At 51.0% G+C, this 18,774-nt stretch overlaps 9 protein-coding genes across 9 annotated transcripts; 4 read left to right on the forward strand and 5 right to left on the reverse strand.

The window, feature by feature from the left end:
* Window positions 1-779: 779 nt before the first annotated feature.
* On the forward strand, window positions 780-1,279 carry BGZ61DRAFT_537780 (uncharacterized protein; the record flags this gene model as incomplete). The annotated part of the gene is made up of 2 exons (XM_046254577.1): window positions 780-1,071; window positions 1,143-1,279. 2 exons carry the CDS (start codon window positions 780-782, stop codon window positions 1,277-1,279), a joined length of 429 nt encoding a protein of 142 aa, XP_046098431.1.
* Window positions 1,280-1,419: 140 nt separating this feature from the next.
* On the reverse strand, window positions 1,420-4,355 carry BGZ61DRAFT_460950 (uncharacterized protein). The gene is made up of 10 exons (XM_046247076.1): window positions 4,184-4,355; window positions 4,086-4,131; window positions 3,878-4,019; window positions 3,658-3,823; window positions 3,046-3,604; window positions 2,961-2,999; window positions 2,828-2,896; window positions 2,521-2,780; window positions 1,949-2,436; window positions 1,420-1,861 (listed from the first exon to the last, which is right to left on the reverse strand). Exons 1-10 carry the CDS (start codon window positions 4,225-4,227, stop codon window positions 1,800-1,802), a joined length of 1,875 nt encoding a protein of 624 aa, XP_046098432.1. The 5' UTR covers window positions 4,228-4,355; the 3' UTR covers window positions 1,420-1,799.
* Window positions 4,356-4,530: 175 nt separating this feature from the next.
* On the reverse strand, window positions 4,531-5,493 carry BGZ61DRAFT_460953 (EthD domain-containing protein). Its single transcript, XM_046247077.1, has 2 exons — window positions 5,062-5,493; window positions 4,531-4,975 (listed from the first exon to the last, which is right to left on the reverse strand). The coding sequence occupies exons 1-2, from the start codon at window positions 5,275-5,277 to the stop codon at window positions 4,655-4,657; spliced, it is 537 nt and encodes a 178-aa protein (XP_046098433.1). The 5' UTR covers window positions 5,278-5,493; the 3' UTR covers window positions 4,531-4,654.
* Window positions 5,494-5,988: 495 nt separating this feature from the next.
* On the forward strand, window positions 5,989-7,899 carry BGZ61DRAFT_460954 (uncharacterized protein). The gene is made up of 7 exons (XM_046247078.1): window positions 5,989-6,468; window positions 6,527-6,546; window positions 6,621-6,654; window positions 6,719-6,792; window positions 6,868-7,247; window positions 7,322-7,417; window positions 7,492-7,899. Exons 1-7 carry the CDS (start codon window positions 6,264-6,266, stop codon window positions 7,733-7,735), a joined length of 1,053 nt encoding a protein of 350 aa, XP_046098434.1. The 5' UTR covers window positions 5,989-6,263; the 3' UTR covers window positions 7,736-7,899.
* A 103-nt stretch (window positions 7,900-8,002) lies between these two features.
* On the reverse strand, window positions 8,003-9,233 carry BGZ61DRAFT_429723 (uncharacterized protein). Its single transcript, XM_046243783.1, has 2 exons — window positions 9,071-9,233; window positions 8,003-9,013 (listed from the first exon to the last, which is right to left on the reverse strand). The coding sequence occupies exons 1-2, from the start codon at window positions 9,167-9,169 to the stop codon at window positions 8,081-8,083; spliced, it is 1,032 nt and encodes a 343-aa protein (XP_046098435.1). The 5' UTR covers window positions 9,170-9,233; the 3' UTR covers window positions 8,003-8,080.
* Window positions 9,234-10,470: 1,237 nt separating this feature from the next.
* BGZ61DRAFT_537784 (uncharacterized protein) lies at window positions 10,471-11,789 on the reverse strand (the record flags this gene model as incomplete). The annotated part of the gene is made up of 2 exons (XM_046254578.1): window positions 10,471-11,404; window positions 11,470-11,789. 2 exons carry the CDS (start codon window positions 11,787-11,789, stop codon window positions 10,471-10,473), a joined length of 1,254 nt encoding a protein of 417 aa, XP_046098436.1.
* A 1,098-nt stretch (window positions 11,790-12,887) lies between these two features.
* On the reverse strand, window positions 12,888-14,123 carry BGZ61DRAFT_537785 (uncharacterized protein; the record flags this gene model as incomplete). The annotated part of the gene is made up of 3 exons (XM_046254579.1): window positions 12,888-13,026; window positions 13,094-13,592; window positions 13,652-14,123. 3 exons carry the CDS (start codon window positions 14,121-14,123, stop codon window positions 12,888-12,890), a joined length of 1,110 nt encoding a protein of 369 aa, XP_046098437.1.
* A 1,683-nt stretch (window positions 14,124-15,806) lies between these two features.
* BGZ61DRAFT_557841 (uncharacterized protein) lies at window positions 15,807-17,774 on the forward strand (the record flags this gene model as incomplete). The annotated part of the gene is made up of 2 exons (XM_046255699.1): window positions 15,807-16,614; window positions 16,696-17,774. Exons 1-2 carry the CDS (start codon window positions 16,125-16,127, stop codon window positions 17,772-17,774), a joined length of 1,569 nt encoding a protein of 522 aa, XP_046098438.1. The 5' UTR covers window positions 15,807-16,124.
* Window positions 17,775-17,994: 220 nt separating this feature from the next.
* BGZ61DRAFT_460963 (dihydrofolate reductase-like domain-containing protein) lies at window positions 17,995-18,636 on the forward strand. Its single transcript, XM_046247079.1, has one exon. It carries the CDS (start codon window positions 18,010-18,012, stop codon window positions 18,556-18,558), a length of 549 nt encoding a protein of 182 aa, XP_046098439.1. The 5' UTR covers window positions 17,995-18,009; the 3' UTR covers window positions 18,559-18,636.
* The last annotated feature ends 138 nt before the right edge of the window (window positions 18,637-18,774 follow it).

The raw sequence follows: 18,774 nt of genomic DNA on the forward strand, positions 1-18,774 counted from the left end.
CGTACGTCGTTTTGCAATTTCTCGGCAAGAGTCCCACTGCCCATATTGCCGCTGGAGTGAGAAATTTAGTCAGCTCGTTTGGGTCAGACTGGATCTTTTGACGAGGGAGAATTTTAGACTCCTTACCCACAACTCAGCAGAGTTGGGGGTAGGTACTGAGCTATTTGATGCAATATGAAGCCTATTCAAGTTAAACCTGTGGACTTCGAGAACTAGCATATCACTTTATAGAGGCGGTGAAATCGCTCAGCCCCATAGCTCCGCCCCTTGAAACTACAGCGGAATCTGCCCCTCCCTGACCATGGAGGCTCCATTGAAAAAAGGTCCAAGTATCGGGCTAACTGGAACCGGCTTCGCATGGGTCGGCCGCCAGTAACACGGTGATGGTGTCTATTCTGTGGAGATCCGCCTTTACGAAGCGATGCGCTAGTTCTCGAAGTTTATGTATTTAGCTTGAATAGGCTTCATGTTGTATCGAATAGCTCAGGGCCCGCCGCGCTATTGCAACTTATACCCATATTAGTTACTCCGTTGTCAGGTCGAGATCCCTTCTCCGTGGTGTCGACAGGCTCGCAGCCTGTCTCGACTGAATGTGAACCCTTGTCAAAGATTTGATACCATGTTCGGTCTTTGAGCTTCGACAAGGCTTTACGGGCCATATTTGTCGCAACATAAATGATACACTGCCACCTTCAATCAATCGCGAAAACAAGCCAATCCTTTATCACGAGCCTTCTCGATCACTAGAATCATCTTTCTTTCATCACACAACCGTCACCATGCCCTATCTCACAAAAGAGGAGCTCGAAAGTATCTTTGCTGATCAACCGCTTGCAAATGGTGGCCCTTTTTGGTCCCGCGTGTCAGAGGATGTCGAATGGACTATTATGGGCAGCGGCCCTGGAACCGGACGTTACACCAGCCTTACCGAGCTTTGGGGCAACACAATTGGAAAGTTGATCAAAGCCCTCAGAGACCCACCCCAACTCAATATGGTGCATGTTTTCTTTGGAGGTGAGAATTATGAGTGGACATCAATGGAATTGGAAGCTCGTGGTACTCGAAAATCCGGTGAGATCTTTGTCCCTTCGGCTTCCTTCTGAGATACTTGAGGTCCACGAGCCGGGATTAATGCGCAACAGGCAAGGAGTATTACAACCGTTATGCTTTGGTGATTAAGTGGAATGAAGATGGCAAAGTGATCATGGTCCGAGACTACCTTGACACCGCCCTCATCGAAGAGGTTTGGAGAGAAGCTGAGGAATTGGGCCTGTTTTAACTTGGAACGTTTCGCCAACAGATTTAGCTCCTTTTGAAAAAGTACAGGGCATGGTGTCATTGAAGCAAGATTTTCATCACTATTCTTTAGACAGGAAGTCTGTGACATGTACAAAAATAAGACGTCTCGCTTTATCACGTCAGGATTGCGAGAGTGAAATTTTAATCCTGTTTAAACTATTACCAGTAGGATTGAACCTACCATACGCTATCCAGTATTTGTCTATCATATAGTATTCGATCACTCTACATCATGCAATAATCGATACGTGACCTCTGGAAAGTCTTCTATAGAATTAGTGCTAGTAGAGGGAGCTGGCTCAAAAGAGACGAGCCAAGCGTCAAGATTCCCACGGTAGCAACCAGCAAATTGTTTTCTCCCATCAACATTAATTAAGCCATATATACCTAATAAGTGTCCCTGAACCCCTGGTAGTCAGTATACCTTGCGCTTGCAGTTAAAAAAGCTCAAACGATATCTCGAACTCAGTAGCAAGACTTTCCAGGTTCATGACCTCGATTTAATCTCCAAATTCAGGGAAGGTGACCTGAAATGCAACTTGGTAGGCAGCATCAACTTCATCTAGGAAGACGAGATATGTCAGCTTGAATCACAAACGAGGGGAAGATTAGAGAGATGTGCTTGGAGTAGCAGATTCCTCCTACTGACCTGTCATGCCACTGATTGCTTGGAACACCCCTGCGAAACCTTCCATTGCAGCAATAATTCCATCTAATCCATGACGAAGTTCCTCAATCAGGCGTTCTGGAGAGGTTTTGCTGCTTGTAGGCACGGCGGGGATTTGAGACATAACGCGGAGTCTACAAAACTGCATCAACAAGGCGTAACTAGCCTGCATTGCGCAGCATGAAGTTGTAGGCATAGTGCAAGAAAGTACATCGCCAGCGTAATCAGCATTGGGAGCCGGTAAGTTCTGGAGTTGTCGAGAAATTGTCAAAGCAGATTCAACACATATTGCAGCTGATTGATCGGGAGTGAAAGTCGGTGCCGCTAACAGGGCGGATGGAGTGTCGCTCATGGACACCAGGCCACTGCTGGAAACGTTCAAGATATCGGAAGGCGTAAGATCACAATGATTCTTTGCAAACAGCGGAATGTCTGAGAATGCGTGATACCGATGGATCCGGATTCTCGCACTGTCAATTTTGGTGTTAGAGCGAAGTCTTGGGATTTTACTGCTTCTTGGCCAGATTTGGCTTTCAAAGGGGATTGATACACACCTGGAAAATCTGATTCGACAAATGCGTCGCATGACTTGAGCCGTCACGAGCTCACTTGCGGGATCCAGCTGCGCAGTTGATGACACGGGCAGGTCTGATTCCGCTCTCGCAGCAGCCAGCACCACCCATCTGTCAAGCTTATCCATTTGTTCGTAAATGCTGTCAGCTCCCGCCTGTGACTCAAGAGAGGTTTTGTGGCTAGCTGCGAATCGAACACTGGCTACAGAGATACGCAGCGATTCGATAAAAATGGACCATGCCTATCATGTCAGACCAAGGAATTTTCACAGATGCATGGCTGGCTGACCTCTGGATCGGATTCTAGCTGAGGATATGGAGTTGTGAACTCGCTATCATCACCAACGTTGATCGATGCCTATGTGTCGGGTCCGACATCGAGTCAGCTTGAGCCATCTCAATTAGTTCCACTAAGCACTTACGCTCTGGCGAACGACGGAACACAAATGTGCGTAATAGTACTATCTATTCAGCTTATTGCTCATATTCTTACCAAAAATTACTCACCGTCATCCACCACGCTCTTCTCCTTGCTTCTGAGAACTTGTCGGTTTCTGGCCCCAGGTGATGGAGAGACAAGTTCTTCGCCGTAACTAACGCTTGGCTCGCACGACAAGTCATTTTAAGCAGGTTTCCGCGTTGAGCATGTTCGTAGTTGCCCAGAATAAGAAGAGCTAGGACACTCTCAAGCTCTGCGGGGGCTTGTGAGTGAAAGGGAGTGCGAGATATAGGTAGCTCCTCGTCCAGCCACCCGGGAGACTGCGCTGTGGTGAAGTCGAGAAATTCAGAGTCAGCCTCGATATGCTCAAGCGCCGCGTGGGCAAACCTCTGTGCCAAAGACGTTCGTGCAGCTGTAGATACCACTGTATCGTAATGTTCTTCCTGTCGCAAGGGAATGAGGGCTAGTACTGCAGAGATTGCCAGACTGAGTGGAGAAGTAGTGTATGGAAGGGTTTTGAAGGCTTCTGTGGAAGGCCAGTGCATAGGGTGATCGGGCTCTAGTGGTGAATTTGGTGGGGGGAGTATTGGGAAATATTGGTGAATATACGTGTAGTATGCATTCAATCTTCATTTGTCAGGATTCACTCTTAGGCCCAGTCCACGGGTAAAGACACTTACACGGCCTTGTCACTTCCATAAACCCTTAGAGGGAAATGTGCAATCGGATTTATCGGAGCCCCAGGGTGGCGCCCTGTATCTGCCTCGGCACGCTCTTCAACATATTCGGGACGTTTCAGCCCTGCGCCAGGGGAAATGAGATGACCAATTTGCTCGAGGGCGGTGACTATAGAGCCTCGTCAGAAGATTGTGAGAATGACAAGTCTTGAGAAATACGAACAGTCGCTTGAAAGATGTTGTGATGTTCGTTTGGAACGTTGTGCTACAGGAAGGCTGTCGGCCTTCCATGGGTGTGCTCTTGTCCTCCGTGAGCCACCTCTTTTGCTAGGGGCGTAGAGGCACTCTCGGTTTCGAACCAGGCACTAGGAAACGAGGATGAACCGTGAGTTTCTACAGTAGTTTTCTTGCATCTCGGGTCTAGAACTCACATTATGGCATGTTTGGCCTCCATCGCAACGGGTTCTTGATGCGCGGCTTCCCCTCGTTGATTAGTAAAGCTGGATGGTTCTCGTGCCAGGGGACCTACCAAGCCAAGCACGCCACCTTTACTGGCGGGGCTGCAAATTTCATGCCGGATATTCCGGATTACTGTATGAATGGGATCGTTGTTATTTGCAGAGATTTGGTCAGAGTTGGAACGTCAGACTGACGACTGGGAGATCATCTCGCCCACGAGGAGGCCGGAACAGGGTGGCGATGAAAGAAGTGGGCCACGGAGCAGAAGAACCAAACCCCCAGTTTCTTTGCTTCATAAGCTTAGGTACTCCTCATATGCAAGAAGTGGTAGCCGAAGTTTAGTCGGTTGCTACGGGCGACAGATGATATCCAGCACAGCATCATCTGCTAACATCGATATCACGAAGCAAAGATGGCACGGCTCTCCTTCCAGCAATAAGTGAGCTAAATAGCCGAACTGCGTTTTATAATAAGAGCAAAATCAGGGACATTCTGTCTAGGCGCAGCATTATGTATTACTGTATACCAGAGCATCTCTTGCTCACAGGTAAGATTTGAATAGCTTCTGGTACTTCTTCCTCGTGGCCTTGTCGCCAACCCAGACATCCTTGGCCCGATCCACAGCCTCAATGTTCTTGCCGATATATGTTGCAACCATACCGCCGCCGAAAGCCTCCTTGTCGATAAAGACGTGCTCATCAGGCTCGACAACCTCGAGGTAGTAAGGGTGTGAGAGCATTGCGGTCAGGACATCGGACGATGCGTACAAGAACATGGCAATGCCGTCGAAGTCGACGAGCTCGCTGGAGTCGGGCTCAGAGGCTCCAGCTGCAGTGGGGGGGATCTTGCCTCCAACCTGGACCTGGATTATGGGAAATTGAGCATGTCAGCGGAATACTTGGTAAAGCCCGCCGAGGAAGGTCAATTGATTCCATGGGCTCTTCATACCTGTTGGTAGCGCGTGATGTTGAAGTGGGTAGCCAATGGCACCACCTTGGGCGCGTGCTGAGTCTCCCAGTACTGCCAGAACTCGTCGCGAGTGAGGTCAGGACGGCGCTTGACGTAGGTGACCATCTGGAGGAGGCCTGTGTTGGAGTAGCACGAAGCAAGCGTCGCTCCAACCAGAGCCGTGAGAACGGCGACGGTGGGTGTGAAACGAACCATTGCGTCTGGTTAGATTCAGTGTGTGAGAGGTAGAGTGGAGGAAGACAGGTAGGTGGAAGAAGCAAGAGAGGTCCTGAGTACAGGAAATTCCCGCAGGCTTTTGTGCGATGCGTGGAGCGGAGCCTGACATATCGACGGCATATTGGTAGCATTGGCTGCAGGTATTTAGCTGCAGGTAACAAGGGCCTGCATGTAATTATTGAACATGGGTGTGTACTCGACCCCGGTGCGCAGAGATGACTGTACTCGTAAACCCGGGCCAGTTTCTTCCCCGGCTGCAAGGATTTTCGGTACAGCCCAAATTGGTCATGGTCTGCATCCGGGCCGAGTTTGAGGGAGCCGATAATTGGTTGTTTTCTGCATGGTGTTGGTTGCCGACTGTTGGTTGTTGGTTGTTGGTTGTAATCCTTGGTTGTTGACTGGGGATTTTAAGTTGCTTCGGTACTGCTAAGTATAATTTACCCGCCAATGCGTGTGGTGACATCCAGTAGCCGATCTTGGCTTTTACAAGGAGCCGGACAGATCCATGTGCCGGATCTCCCCCGTACGCTTACAACATGCAGGGGCTCCATCACATCCTGGGACTACAGACTGCGGAGTAAAAGCTTGTTGGTTGTGTCCAAGGCAGGGAAATAGAGTCTCCTGAATAAAGCCCATGGCCGCTATGCTGCGCCCCATCAATGGCTCATCCCATTAATGTGATCCGAAGCCCTGGACGTTACATGGAGGCATTGACTAGCAAGCATTAGGGACAAGCCATTCTCCCTCCAACCTCTGTTGGCCTGCTCTGTGTTTCTCCCATAATTTGCTTGTTCCCAACTTCCTGTCAGAGACAAGGAGAGGTCTCCCGCACTGGCCGAGGTAACGGTCTCCTATACTAGACTTGCGAGATACAGCATACAAATACAGCCAGATGGCCGAGCACGCCTCAATTTACTTAAGGGATTGAGCTGCTTTTGCCGGTCGGAGCTTCCGCGCCTCAAGCCATGACTTCCTACCCGGTAACAGACGGCGTGACGACGTTTCTCCCGCCGCCAGATGGCTACGTGGTGGATTTTGACAATCCCCAGCAACAGAGGGCGCTCGATCACTACCTCATATTCGGCATCCTAGGACCCTTGGCTTTAATTTGCCTTGTTCAGAGAATCTACACGAAGCACTTTATCACCGGGAGTCTGAAGATTGACGATGGTATGGCACGCCCTCAGCCAGTGAGACATTCCAAGCTAACTCACATCGTTCCTCGCAGTCTTGATTTGTCTTGCTTGGGTGAGAATTCCAGCCATTCGCTTCAATGCCCGATGCATCCGATCGCTGCCTACTGACGTCTTGCTTCTCGAAAGGTCGCGTCGGTTGTGATGCAGTCGGTGCAGATCTGTAAGAAAATCTCGTCTCGTTGAGGCTTGTTGGACGACTCTCAAACTGACAATGTTCCGTCAAGGGTCTGTATCGATTGGAGGGTTGTGCCACCATGCATGGGAGATGCCCATCGAAGTCTTCGAGAAGCACATGCTCGTACGTTCCACCATACGCTGGAGAGTCGCGAAACTTGGCTCCGCGTAACAGCCTACTAACGTCTTGACACAATAGAGCTCCTACATCGTCGCTCCCATATTCATCACATGCAATGGCCTCAGCAAGACATCTCTCTTGACCTTCTATCTCCAAATATCGCCCCAGAAGTGGTTTAGGATAACCATCTGGGCGACAATCATCATGGTGGCCAGCTACACCACCACCATTGCCATGCTGCTTCTATTCGGATGCAAGCCCATTCGCGCCTCCTGGGACCCGTACGCCTTTGCCACGGGTAAATGCGTCAACGCGGCGGTTATGTATATTGCCATCGCGGTTGCCAACATCGTGTCTGACGTTATTCTCTTCATCATACCCATCCCGACCATTGTTCGTTTGAAGATGCCACTGGTACAGAAGGTCGGAGCTGGTGTGATGTTTGGCATTGGCTCAGTGTAGGTTTGCCTCGCTTCTCATCAGGCAACCTTAGAGGAACAAGACATTTTCATGGCTGACGAGATGCGTGTAGAACCGTCGCGACCTCGATTATTCGGATGATTTACCTGCCGTCGCTCTTGGGAGCTTCCGACATCCCCTGGACGGCCGCGCCAGCCAACGTTTGGTCGTAAGGCACCACTCTCTCCTCTGACCTGTTTGCTCTATGCATAGAAGATGGAAACAAGATACTGACCGTTGCAGGTTTGTCGAAGTCAACCTCTTCATCATCTGCGGCTCTATGCCCACCTTCCGAAAATTCCTGAAGCGATTTGCACCGAGATTGATGGGCTCGTCAGGCCATTCACGACCGTCCAAATATTCCGACTACGATGCGTCGCAGAGAAGGTTGAACCGTCAGCAGCGCACTGAGTATGCGCAATTTGACGTTGTTGAGATGGATAATTTATCGGATCATAGTAAACAGGTTAAGGACACGAGGATGTAGTCTATCCAGTTTAGGAACCGGGTGGTTAATAAGATGAATATTCTTTGTAGAAGACGGACTATACTCATCTCAACACACCGACTTCGGAAGTTCTCATTGTGGACCTTGGCAAACTTGTATCTCACACCTGTAGCACCACTCAATCATGTTCTATAAAGTATGAGGGTTCCGTTCGTCAGGTATGCATTTGTTTTGCCATATTTACTACAATTTAACACTTGCACTCACTGACCGACCTATCTAGGGGCAAGGCGCATCCGTATATGACTCTATCTATCCACACAAAATCACAGCTCTAGCCATCGGCTTACATTTGAGACCACTCCACTTCAGGTGGCTTTTCCATTATGCGAGGACCTTCATTCCCTGCGCAGTCTTTCCCGCCAATCCTGCCAGCTCAAAGTGTTGAACCATCTTCGCCGATCCTGAGCCGCCCGACACGTCGACCACGGTAACCGCTGCTTGCGTGGTTCCGTTCCCGGGCGACAGAGCGTAAATGAAGTTGCCAGCAGCGGCCAAGTCGATGAGGCCCGGGTCGCCATTGCAAGACAGGTCCAACGTTCCCACAATGCTAGCATCGTCGGTGCTCATCTCCACGAGCCGGTTGCGACCAACATCAGTCACGAACGCCGTCTTGGTTGCTGGAGAAATGGCTACCCAACAGGTGGCTTTCTGGCCGTCGACCTTTCCAGTGGCCACAGTTGTTGCTTCGCAACTGGCAGGGTCGACGCTCAAGATGGCGGCTCCAAAAGATGCATCCGTAGCAAACACATTTGATGTGCCCGGGATCACCTGAGAGCCGAACAACACAGCCGTACCATTGGGTGAGCTACGAGTGTCATCTCGAGCAAGAGTCATAACTGCGGCTCCGTTTGCATCCGTAGACTGCTGGACAGCGAGAGCAGACAAGAAACCCGTCTTGTTTTGGGCTGGGTCGCCCTTGACCATGGTGAACAAGAGGGACTCGTCTTCGGAGAAAAGGGTTTGCGAAACCGTGTTAGTAGGCCCAACCGGTGGTGTCGTCTGTCCGAGGTCAAACGGCCGCAGGTCGTCCATGGCACCCAAGCCCTTCTTGGAGAAGCTGCTGCAGGAAACTCCGGCCTTGGCACCAGTCGTGCCTACACACACGAGGTTGTTCTTGGTTGAAGCAGCGACAGTGTTGGGGAACTCGCCGGGGATTTGGACTGGCTCGCCGACAACTGAGAGCTTGGTTGGGTCGGAACGCGAGATACTCAGCATGCTGAGGGTGTTGGAGCCGGCGTTGACAGCGAAGATGTGCTACAAATCAAAGTCAGGAAAGGTTGATTGAAGTCTGAGAGGGCTTTATCGACTTACATGGCCTGCAACGGTGAGTGAGGACTGGCTTATCAGCGCATCGGGCGTCGCTGGCTGGCCTTGAGCGTCAACACCCACGGAGCCTGCACCACCTGTCATGGTTGCTGCTCCCTTTGAGAGAGTGCCGTCATTCCCAATAGGAACCGCAACAACTGCGTTGGCTTTATCGTTAGTGAGGAAGTAAATTGCCTTCCCCACCGCAGCAGCGCCCTCGTTGCCAGGTTTGCAGGTTGGCATGCTGCCAGCCTCATTTGCCAGCCATAGGAATGCTGTGAGCAAAGAAAAAAGACGAGTAGATGGAGCCATTGCGTAGGATTGCAGAAAGTGATTGAGTAGAGAATGGTAAAGAGGAGAAAGCTCGTTCCAGTCGAGTGCAGTCCGGCTGCGAAGTTAAAAAAAAAATGAGAGAATGGAAAGAATATAAGGTGAATTGAGAACTGCTCAGCGATTGTATTGCGGATTTTTCTTCCATTGGAGTCGATCATGAAGATGTTATATACCATCATGAAGACTCAACCATCACCTTCAGCAACATTGACGCTGGCTCGCCGAAACATGATCTCGAAGCTGTGATAATCAGAATTACCTATTTAGGAAATGGGGGCAAATGGCGCGTTGCAGTGAGGTGCCGAGGAACCGACTCCTTCATCTTACCTGAAACTGCCGTGGTTGAGCTAGCGACTCCGTCCATCCGAACTCGTAGCTTAACAGGGTTACGCGAGGTGTCACACAATGAAGAAACCCACCTTCGGATAGATGAAGCGAAGCAGACAAGATGCTAAAACAAACCCCCCGTGATTTGGTCCCTGGATGATGGTAATACAGGGGTCGCAGCCAATATAATGAGCGCCCCCTGCCTCCTTAAGAGCGCCATGCTCCCATGTTGTTTCATCCCTCACGTCTAATCAGAATTTCCCTTTTGGGATCTCATGGTCCCTTGCGAGAAGCCCACCAATGTGAAGAGGCTCTACAAGGTGGCTACGAGCTAGGGAGCTTGGCAAGCTTCAATGGCACCTGGGCATCCAAGACAAGGAGAACACACAGTCCAGCACTTTATTTAAGGCTTCTACCGTAAAAGATCCCTAAATTCAGTCGCATTAGCGTTCCAACATATCCACTCTCTGGCAGAGCTGGCAACTATGAGCGGTAATAGGAACGGGAACGAATATGCACGGCACTCCCCTATCCTCAGCGCTAATGCGCCTAAATTTACAGAGTGTTTATGGTATCATAATGGACGAAGGCAAGTAGGTGATAGGAAATTGACTAGACTAACTACAAAATGAAGGATGCAGTACTATACACGATTGAAAGAATGAAACTTTGGTGCGTATCCATTACTGAGGATCTCCCTTGCCATCCTGCAGCTCGGGATAACGCCTTGTCATTATCTCATACAATCATTGAAACAGAGTCCGTTTTCCTCGCTGGGCTGGCCTTCTGAAAGCCCTACCCGGCCCTTTGCCCTTCCTGCCCTTCCCGAACTGGCCTCTCTGGTTCTGGTTCTGCTGGCCTTGGCCTGCCTGGGTACCGTTTTGCGGAGCCTGGTTTGCCTGGTTGCCATTCTGTTGACCCTGGTTTGCCTGGTTGCCATTCTGCTGACCCTGGTTCGCCTGATTCCCATTCTGCTGACCCTGGTTCTGTTGGCCCTGGTTTGCCTGGTTACCGTTCTGCTGGCCTTGGCTCGCTTGGTTACCCTGGTTGCCCTGGTTTGCCTGGTTGCCGTTTTGCTGGCCCTGGTTCTGCTGACCCTGGTTCCCTTGGTTCCCGTTCTGCTGGTTTCCCTGAGCCGCCACAACTTCAAACTTGGTACAGTCGTCCTGGGCGCCTCGCTGAGCAACAGGCATTGCCACAGGCTGGTGGTTCTGCGCGGCGATAATAGTGCATACGCGGTACACGCCTACCGGAAGTCCCCCCGAGACGACAGCCTGGAGCAACCCTTGGCCATTGCCAGCGTCGTCGATGCCCTTGAAGAAGGCGAACCGGGTAGGATCCGGTGGCGTTGTCGAGTCGAGCGAGCCAATGTCCTGGACGGTAACGTGGCAGTGACCGATAATGTCTCCATTGGCGTCAAGATCTTGTGGTGCAGTGTAGTAGTTGGTCGTGGGATTAACAAAGTTGCCTGCGTTCAGATGTGTGGTCTGCACCGAAATGTTGAATGTGGTACCGGCGGTAACAGTCTTGCCTGCCTGGGGATTCAGGATCATGGCCGAGATCATGTTGGTGCTTGCAGGTATCTTGCCCATGGGTACGCCATTGCATGAACCGGTGGTGACTTGCACGCCATTGGTGATTTGCTGGCCGTCGCAAAAGTTGATAAAGTTGTCTGGGTCCCTGTAGCGAACTCAGGTCAGAACCATTTCCAGGAGACTTGAAAAGCTGTAGCGAGGATGACTTACGTTGCTGAGAGTGCTTGGCCTGGTTTGATGCCAGCGGTTCCTGGCTCCTGTCCGGTCTTGTCGCTGGCAGACTGGATCAAGTTACTTTTCAGGCAACTTTGCGAGTTTTGTTGGCCTTGTTGGCCTTGCTGGCCTTGCTGACCCTGCTGGCCCTGCTGCCCTTGCTGCCCTTGTTGGCCTGGCCGACCCTGTCGGCCCTGTCGAAATTGCCTGGCAGCGATACTCGAGTCCTGCTCGGGTACACGGTTGAAGTTGGCGAGGACGTTGTTCTCAGCCAGCAAAAGCGACAGGAGAAGCGTCAAGGCGAGATTACGGAACATTTTGAATAAATTGGTCGAAGGAATGAATGATGAAATGAAAGCAGTGACCTAAGCTCAGCTCAGGGAATGGGAATGTAAAGAATGGAGAGAATGGAAAGAATGGAATGGCAGTGTGAGATATTCCTTGGCAAGAAACTGAGGAGGTGTCGTGGTTTTATATTAATGAGCTCTGGCTGGTTGGTCAACACATTTGCCCTTTTGAGACCTCGATTGATGGAGTCTCAATCGAAGACCGGGCATCGACCCGTTCATTGCACCTCCTGGTCATGGGCCCGGTTTGCCGCACATATCCGAAAAGAGTACTCGGGCGGTCACAGATATGCTTCACGCTGGTAATGAAGGGGGCTTGATTCTTTCTCCAGCTGTGATTGTGCTAACTATCTGAAGCTCGCCAAAGTGCCCTCCAGACTGCTGGGACGTTACAGAATCAGGCGCCAGGGCAACTCCTTTCAGAGGCGCTAAGTGAGCGCTGCACTTTGACAAGTTAACCACTTGCCGGATTGGGCATTTCTGATATCCTCATCACTGGTAAGAAAAAGTGGCTAGGGCGTTAGGATGTTCCAAGGCTGAAACAGGGCAAGGCACGAACTGGGGTCATCTCTCAAGCACTTCTGAAACTCGTCTGAACTAGCGCCCGAGGGCCACTTAATCTAACAAGCGAACAACTGGACGCCATCGCCAGAATGCGACCCTGAAAACACCGTAAAGGTGCGCCTCCTGGGGAATGTCGTGGGTTAGGTTCATCTGGACATCGCTAGCCTCGGCCCCAGCGTGCCGAGATCTGCGAGATTCTCCTTGGGCTGCCTGACGTGTGTTTCAGTGGTGAGAAACGTTGCCGCTGCTTCCAGTGTTGCCTCTGTCATCAATGAATCTACGTCTACAATCACTGCACGATGCTTCGTTCGCAATGGCCGACGGGTCATGATTCACATCCAGGCTGTGGCGGTGACAGAGGAGCAATAATTGAAGGTGAATGACCCGGGGCCTAGACTGCATCTCAATCACTAACTGCCTGGATTCCGTCAATATTCGTGACATTAACCTTGGGTTGAGACCTGTGAACACGATGTCATAATCCGAGCTAGGCACCCTCTTGGCCTACATGTCCGACTTTCTGTCCAACATCTCATACACAGCCTCAACCTCTGGGACTTTCCCCTGAAGCTCGCTTCTCGTCTCGTCCCAAACACGCTGCTGCGCGATGCGGCCGCTCTTTCGCTCCATGAAAGGCGGATACCTGCCACTCAGTTGTTAGTATGCAGACTCAGAATCCCCCGGTCATTTTCTAGAGAATTGGAACTTACGGCGCAGTATCAAAATCCTGCATAATCTTGCCATGCCCTTCCTCGGAAGCCGAAACACCATTGATCAGCGCAGTAGCACAGATTTGGGGATCTCTCGCTCCAAAGTTCATGATCAACCTCGGAATCAGTTTCGCCTGGTTGGGATTCGTGAGCGGTGTCCATGCTGAACCAGGATCGGCGCTGTTGATGGTCACTTTGCGCAGGCCCTTGTCCGCAGCAGTCGTGGCGGAAACTCGGGCAGCGAGCTCACGGGCGAAGTAGAGAAGGAGGGCCTTCGAGCGACCATATTGGTGGGCTTGCTCCATGCCGTCCTTGTTGTTGCTGAGGCGTTTGAGATACGAGCCATTCTTGGGCATACCCATGGTGAATGAGGAGGGGTAGATGCCGAATGTGGTGACAAAGGTTAGAACAGGAGGAGACGGGTTGGTGGGGGATGATTTGAGCAGTGGAAGAAGGAGGAGAGAGATGAGGGCGCCGGAGAGGAAGTTGACTTGGATCGCTGAAGAAAATTATAGTTAGAATCTTCCAAGCAGCGAAATTGTTCTGAGGGAGACTCACAGGTTTCCCAGCCCTCAGGTGACTCGCGGCGGTGGAAGGACAGAATTCCGGCAGTCATCAAGACATGGTCAAGGTTCTTCAGCTCGCGTGCCTTCTTGCCCAGTTCCTGGCAGCCTGCAAAGGTCATCAAGTCGGCTTGCCAAACGAGAATGTTCGGCTTGCTCTTGTTCTTTTCACTGAGCTCGGTCTCGATCTGCTGCTTGACTTCCCCACAATCCTTGACGTCGACGAGAACAAGCGTCTCGACATCGCGATGGGCAACGATTTTGGCAGCCCTCGAGCCGAATGCGCCGTTTGCGCCGGTGATGAGGACAGTCCTGCCTTTATACGACTCGGTGATGACGGTAGGCCTGCCATGGCGCTGTTTGTACAGGCTCTGCCATGGGAAATATTCTGCCAAGAAGCGAGGGATCCCGAGAGTCAGGACGACAATGACGACAGCGACTGCCAGAAGCAGGCTGGAATTGGCCATTTTTGGGGAGGAATGGTCAGTTTTTCGGGAATGGTGTCTGGCGGATTGGAGATGTCGGTGAGAAGTGTTGAGGCATTCCAGTCGTACGATGGCAGGTGATATAGAGGCCGGCGGTCGGATCGGAGAATAATTTTGCCATGAGTTCATTTCGAGGGAATTTTATGTACACCCATACATTTTATTACGTACTGCGTTGTAGGATCTGCACGATTATCAATACTTGCTTTCATTGAATTTTCTAAATTCATTTCATTTTTTCATGTCTAATATTTTAACCTCGATTTCTTTCTAAATGCCGGGTTGGGTGACTTGGATTTGGTACACTCGGCGTAAGGTCGTTCCCCGCACTGAGCGAGCGGAGGGCCGACGCGTTAAATCCCACCATGCAACCCAATGTAGGGTACGGAGCTAATTGAAATGAATCCACTCCCTCCTGTGAAATGGGCGGGTTTCAGCCACAATGGTACAGAGTACCACGAGACCGAATCTCAACAGATTCCAGCAGCTTAGCCTAAAAGGACGTCTGGCGGGGTTCGCATTCGGGTTGGAGATGAGGAGCATGAACGGTCAGGCGGCCCTGAGCCGCAAGAGAGGGACTTTGGAGGCAACAAAGTGCCCAACGGGTGGCTATAGGAAACATTATGAACGTACCTTTGTTCGCAGAGGACGAAGATTCAAAGTAGAGACAGCAACAATGTGGATTTTAGAGCATGGTTCAGGCTTGTTGATCCCGGGACCGATCGCGGCCCCAGCTCTACAAGGTGGTTGTGTCATTTGCAGCATTGACTCCTAGATTTAATCCATGCCTTAGATTCGGAATATGGGAGAGGGGACTTCGACCCTCTATATCTAGGGTCTCTACATGGGGTGCTTAATTGCAAGTGCAATTAATTGTGAAGCAGATAGATACCGTGACGGTTGTGTCTATTCTGTGCAGGCGGTACAGGGTAGGCGCGGATTGTGGGGTTCGGGTTGTCGTAGGGATCAGGACGCAGGCTGTAAGCGGTTGGCGGTTACTGTCTTGTAATTTTAGCAGTACGGAGGTCGTTATACAGGGTCACGTCTGGTAATGGTTAGCAGGTACAGTGAGATAGGTAATTAAGTTGTATTAATAGCTCAGGAGCTGGTATCCTAACAACAGCCAGGTCCTCGAGTTGATATACCACGATGGATCGCAAGACAGAGCGAGCGCTCCAGGATCGTGATCCGTCGTTCTGCGACCCGGTCGTGATTGGCCAAAGGTTTTAAGTGGATCTACAGGTACTGCCGGTCCTGACCGCCAGTCGACACGGGCTCTAACACTTCCAAGGTCCTGCAATCTTAAGCAGTTATCGCAGGAATTTTGGCGGATTGACATGTTGGACTTGTGGGTTTAGACAGTTTACAGTGAAGAAAGCGCTTGTAATGCTGTCAGCTATCAGCTATTGAGAAAAGCGTCTGCTCTTGACAAAAATCTTGCGTAATCTATTGTGGGACGGCACTGATTAGATGCAGTCCTGGTGATGTTGCAGTCAGCCTTCGTGCTTCAGCCTGACCCCACACGCATAAACGCTCAATGCATCCATACAAGGATCGACGGGAGAACAAACCCAACCGGGAGATTTTCGCTCATTCTTGATACTGCTTGTCTCTTCATTTCAGATCATTGTTCAGACTAGTTCTAGGAAAATGGCTCTCAACACCACCTATAAACACACGCCCATCACGGCCCCACGGACAATCCGCCTCATGCATGTCCATCCTGGGAGTGAATCCGATGCCGTGCAGATATCTCTCATAACGACTGCCCTCGACGCAGCCCCGGACTTCGAATCCATCTCATACTGCTGGGGTGATGCCCAGGACCAGCATCAGTTGACATGCAACGGCGCCACCCTCTCCATCACCAACAGTCTCTTCACCGGGCTGGTGCGTTTCCGCCATGCGCATCAGCCTCGCGTCCTCTGGGCTGACGCCGTCTGCATCAATTAGGCCGACCCGGTCGAGAAGAACAAGCAGGTGATGCTGATGCCGCAGATCTACTCTCAGGCGACGCGCGTGTTGATCTGGCTCGGCATCACCGACGATCCTATGTACGGGTATGTTTCGCCCACCGTGGCTGACTCCATCCGACAGGCCCTCGAGCTGCTTCCCGACTTTGACCCTGAGAACGCGGATGATAGAGCGGCCAAGTCGGAAGCTCTGCGCCGTGACTCGCACCGGCTGCAACAAGAGGGCAAGCCAAATGTCCTGGACCATGACTGGATGCCGCTGGTGGCGCTGCTGGCTCGCCCGTGGTTCTGCAGGAAGTGGGTGGTGCAGGAAGTCTCGCTTGCCAGACACGCCGTAGTATATGTCGGTGACCAAGTCGAAGTTCCGTGGCTTGAGCTGGCAAAGCTTGCGTTTAACATGGAAGGGCTCGGAGCTGACGAATTTGCACTATCGCAACTGAATAAGAGGGGCCTGGAGGGTGGCAATTCAGGGCAACAAGAGAGTCAGGAGAGGGTTGCAAGTGACGACAAGAACGACGTTCAACGAAGAAAACGCAAACTTCTTGTGGATGGAATCTACGTCTCGGTGCACTGCATCGCAGCCATCAACATGATCCAAGTCTACAGGCTCAGCGGCACGCTCCTAGACGGAGTCATTGCCACAATGTTCTTCCAATGTACCGACCCAAGGGATTACGTATACTCGCTCCTGAGTCTGGGTGCTGTTGGGCCGACAGTTCAGCCCGATTATCAAGCTTCGGTCAGCGATGTTTTTCGACAATTCGCGATAGCAACGCTAGTGCAAGGCCAAAGCCTGAAACTGCTGAGTCTGGCTCCTGACAGGTCCTTATTCTCTGGCCCGGACTCCCAACGAATCGAAGGGCTTCCTTCTTGGGTTCCGGACCTGCGACTGGTGAAATCAGATGTTTTCATCAGCTATACAGTTCGACCGCAAGCCTTCTCTGCGGGCGGATACGCCAAGCCGATACTGAGCGTCTCAGAAGATCAACGCCTTCTAAGCTGCAAGGGTGTGGTCATCGATACCGTCGGCGCCATGTCCGCGTCACTGTTCCAAATGATGCTGGCTGACATGCCCGAGTTGCGGTTCTCATCGAAGACAGTGTCGGATCCGTTCCCGAAGCGGAGGAAGATGCGCTTCGCCCGGTGGCTTGAGGGCTGCTATCGTGTCGCATTTGGCAGTAACTATGACGTTCATGAGCTTGCCGCTCGCGATGTCGACGCGACAGTGAGATTCTCCCGCACAATGATGTGTGGCATGGATGCCATGCGCAATCGTCTGTCTCCAAAGATGATAGGCACGTTTCCACGCTACATGGCATGGGCAATCGACCGTGCAGCAAACCATGATGGCGAGATGACAAAAGACTCGGAAATCCTACCGAGCGAGTTAGCAACAACATACGAGAGTATCGGGCGCCTTACGACGACGACGAAATTCTGCGTCACCAAAAATGGCCGTTTTGGACTGTTGCCGCCTACTTCGCAACCAGGAGACTCTATTTGTGTCCTACTCGGCGGTGAGGTGCCGTTTGTTATACGATCAACGGGTTCCGGGACGTATGCTCTTGTTGGAGAATGCTATATTGATGGTGCCATGGATGGAGAGGGTCTTGAGGCTGTAGCTTCAGTTGAGTCACTTGAGACCATTTGTTTAGAGTAGCTATTGAGATTTATAATATTTTTCTTAGTACTCAAGATAATAAAAGTACCGAACATCTTGAGTGCGTGATATTTGAACCTGGGAGTCAAGTAAGATCGGCCAGATATTTGAACGAGCAACATTTTAGAACGGCTTGGCACTGGCTGCTGCCTTGTCAACCCCGCACCTAGTTGTCTTGTTCATGCTTCTGCCTGAAATAAAAAAACCTCACAAGTTGACCATCACCTCAGTCACCATGCCACAACTTCGCTACAACGTCGCGACAACCCTGGACGGGTACATTGCCTCTTCAAATGGCTCGACCGATTGGATTGTCGAGGACTCTAGCATTGACTTTGAAGCTCTATATAGGGAGTTTGACTTCTTCGTCATGGGTCGCAAGACGTACGAGGTTATGGTCGCTCTTGGGGCCCCGAGTGAGAATCCTCTGTTCAAACGACCTAAAAACGCTGTTATTGTGGCAAGCCGAACTATGCGACCAGAGGATTTCCCCAATATTACCGTTATATCAGAGAACATTGTCGACTTCATCCGAGACTTAAAGTCTGGCAATGGAAAGGATATTTGGCTTATGGGAGGCGGCACGCTGGCGACACAATGCCTGGAGGCTGGCTTGCTTAATTCTATCGAAGCGGCCGTCATGCCTGTTATACTGGGGGATGGTATCAGGATGATTGAGGAGTTTGACAGAAGCCCTGCTAAGCTAAACCTTACAGGGTGTAAGTGTTTGGATAGTGGGATTATTATGACCCAATACCTGGTGGTTGCAGAGAAGAATAAATGAAGAAGGCTTAATAAGGGATGGTAGAGGCTTCATGCTGAAAGTGATGACTGAATGGGAGATATGCAAGACAAAACCAGAGGCTCGAGCAATATTTAAAATTTTGAGAAGAGTATAAAGGTTGCAAAAGTCCCTGTGTTGAATGTATAATTTGACGACTTCATATCGAGGTGACACTCTATAGAAAATGCAGTAATATGTGAAATTGAACCGGATGGG

The sequence above is a fragment of the Ilyonectria robusta genome (assembly GCF_021365365.1).
Source record: "Ilyonectria robusta strain PMI_751 chromosome Unknown BGZ61scaffold_25, whole genome shotgun sequence".
NCBI lineage: Eukaryota > Fungi > Ascomycota > Sordariomycetes > Hypocreales > Nectriaceae > Ilyonectria > Ilyonectria robusta.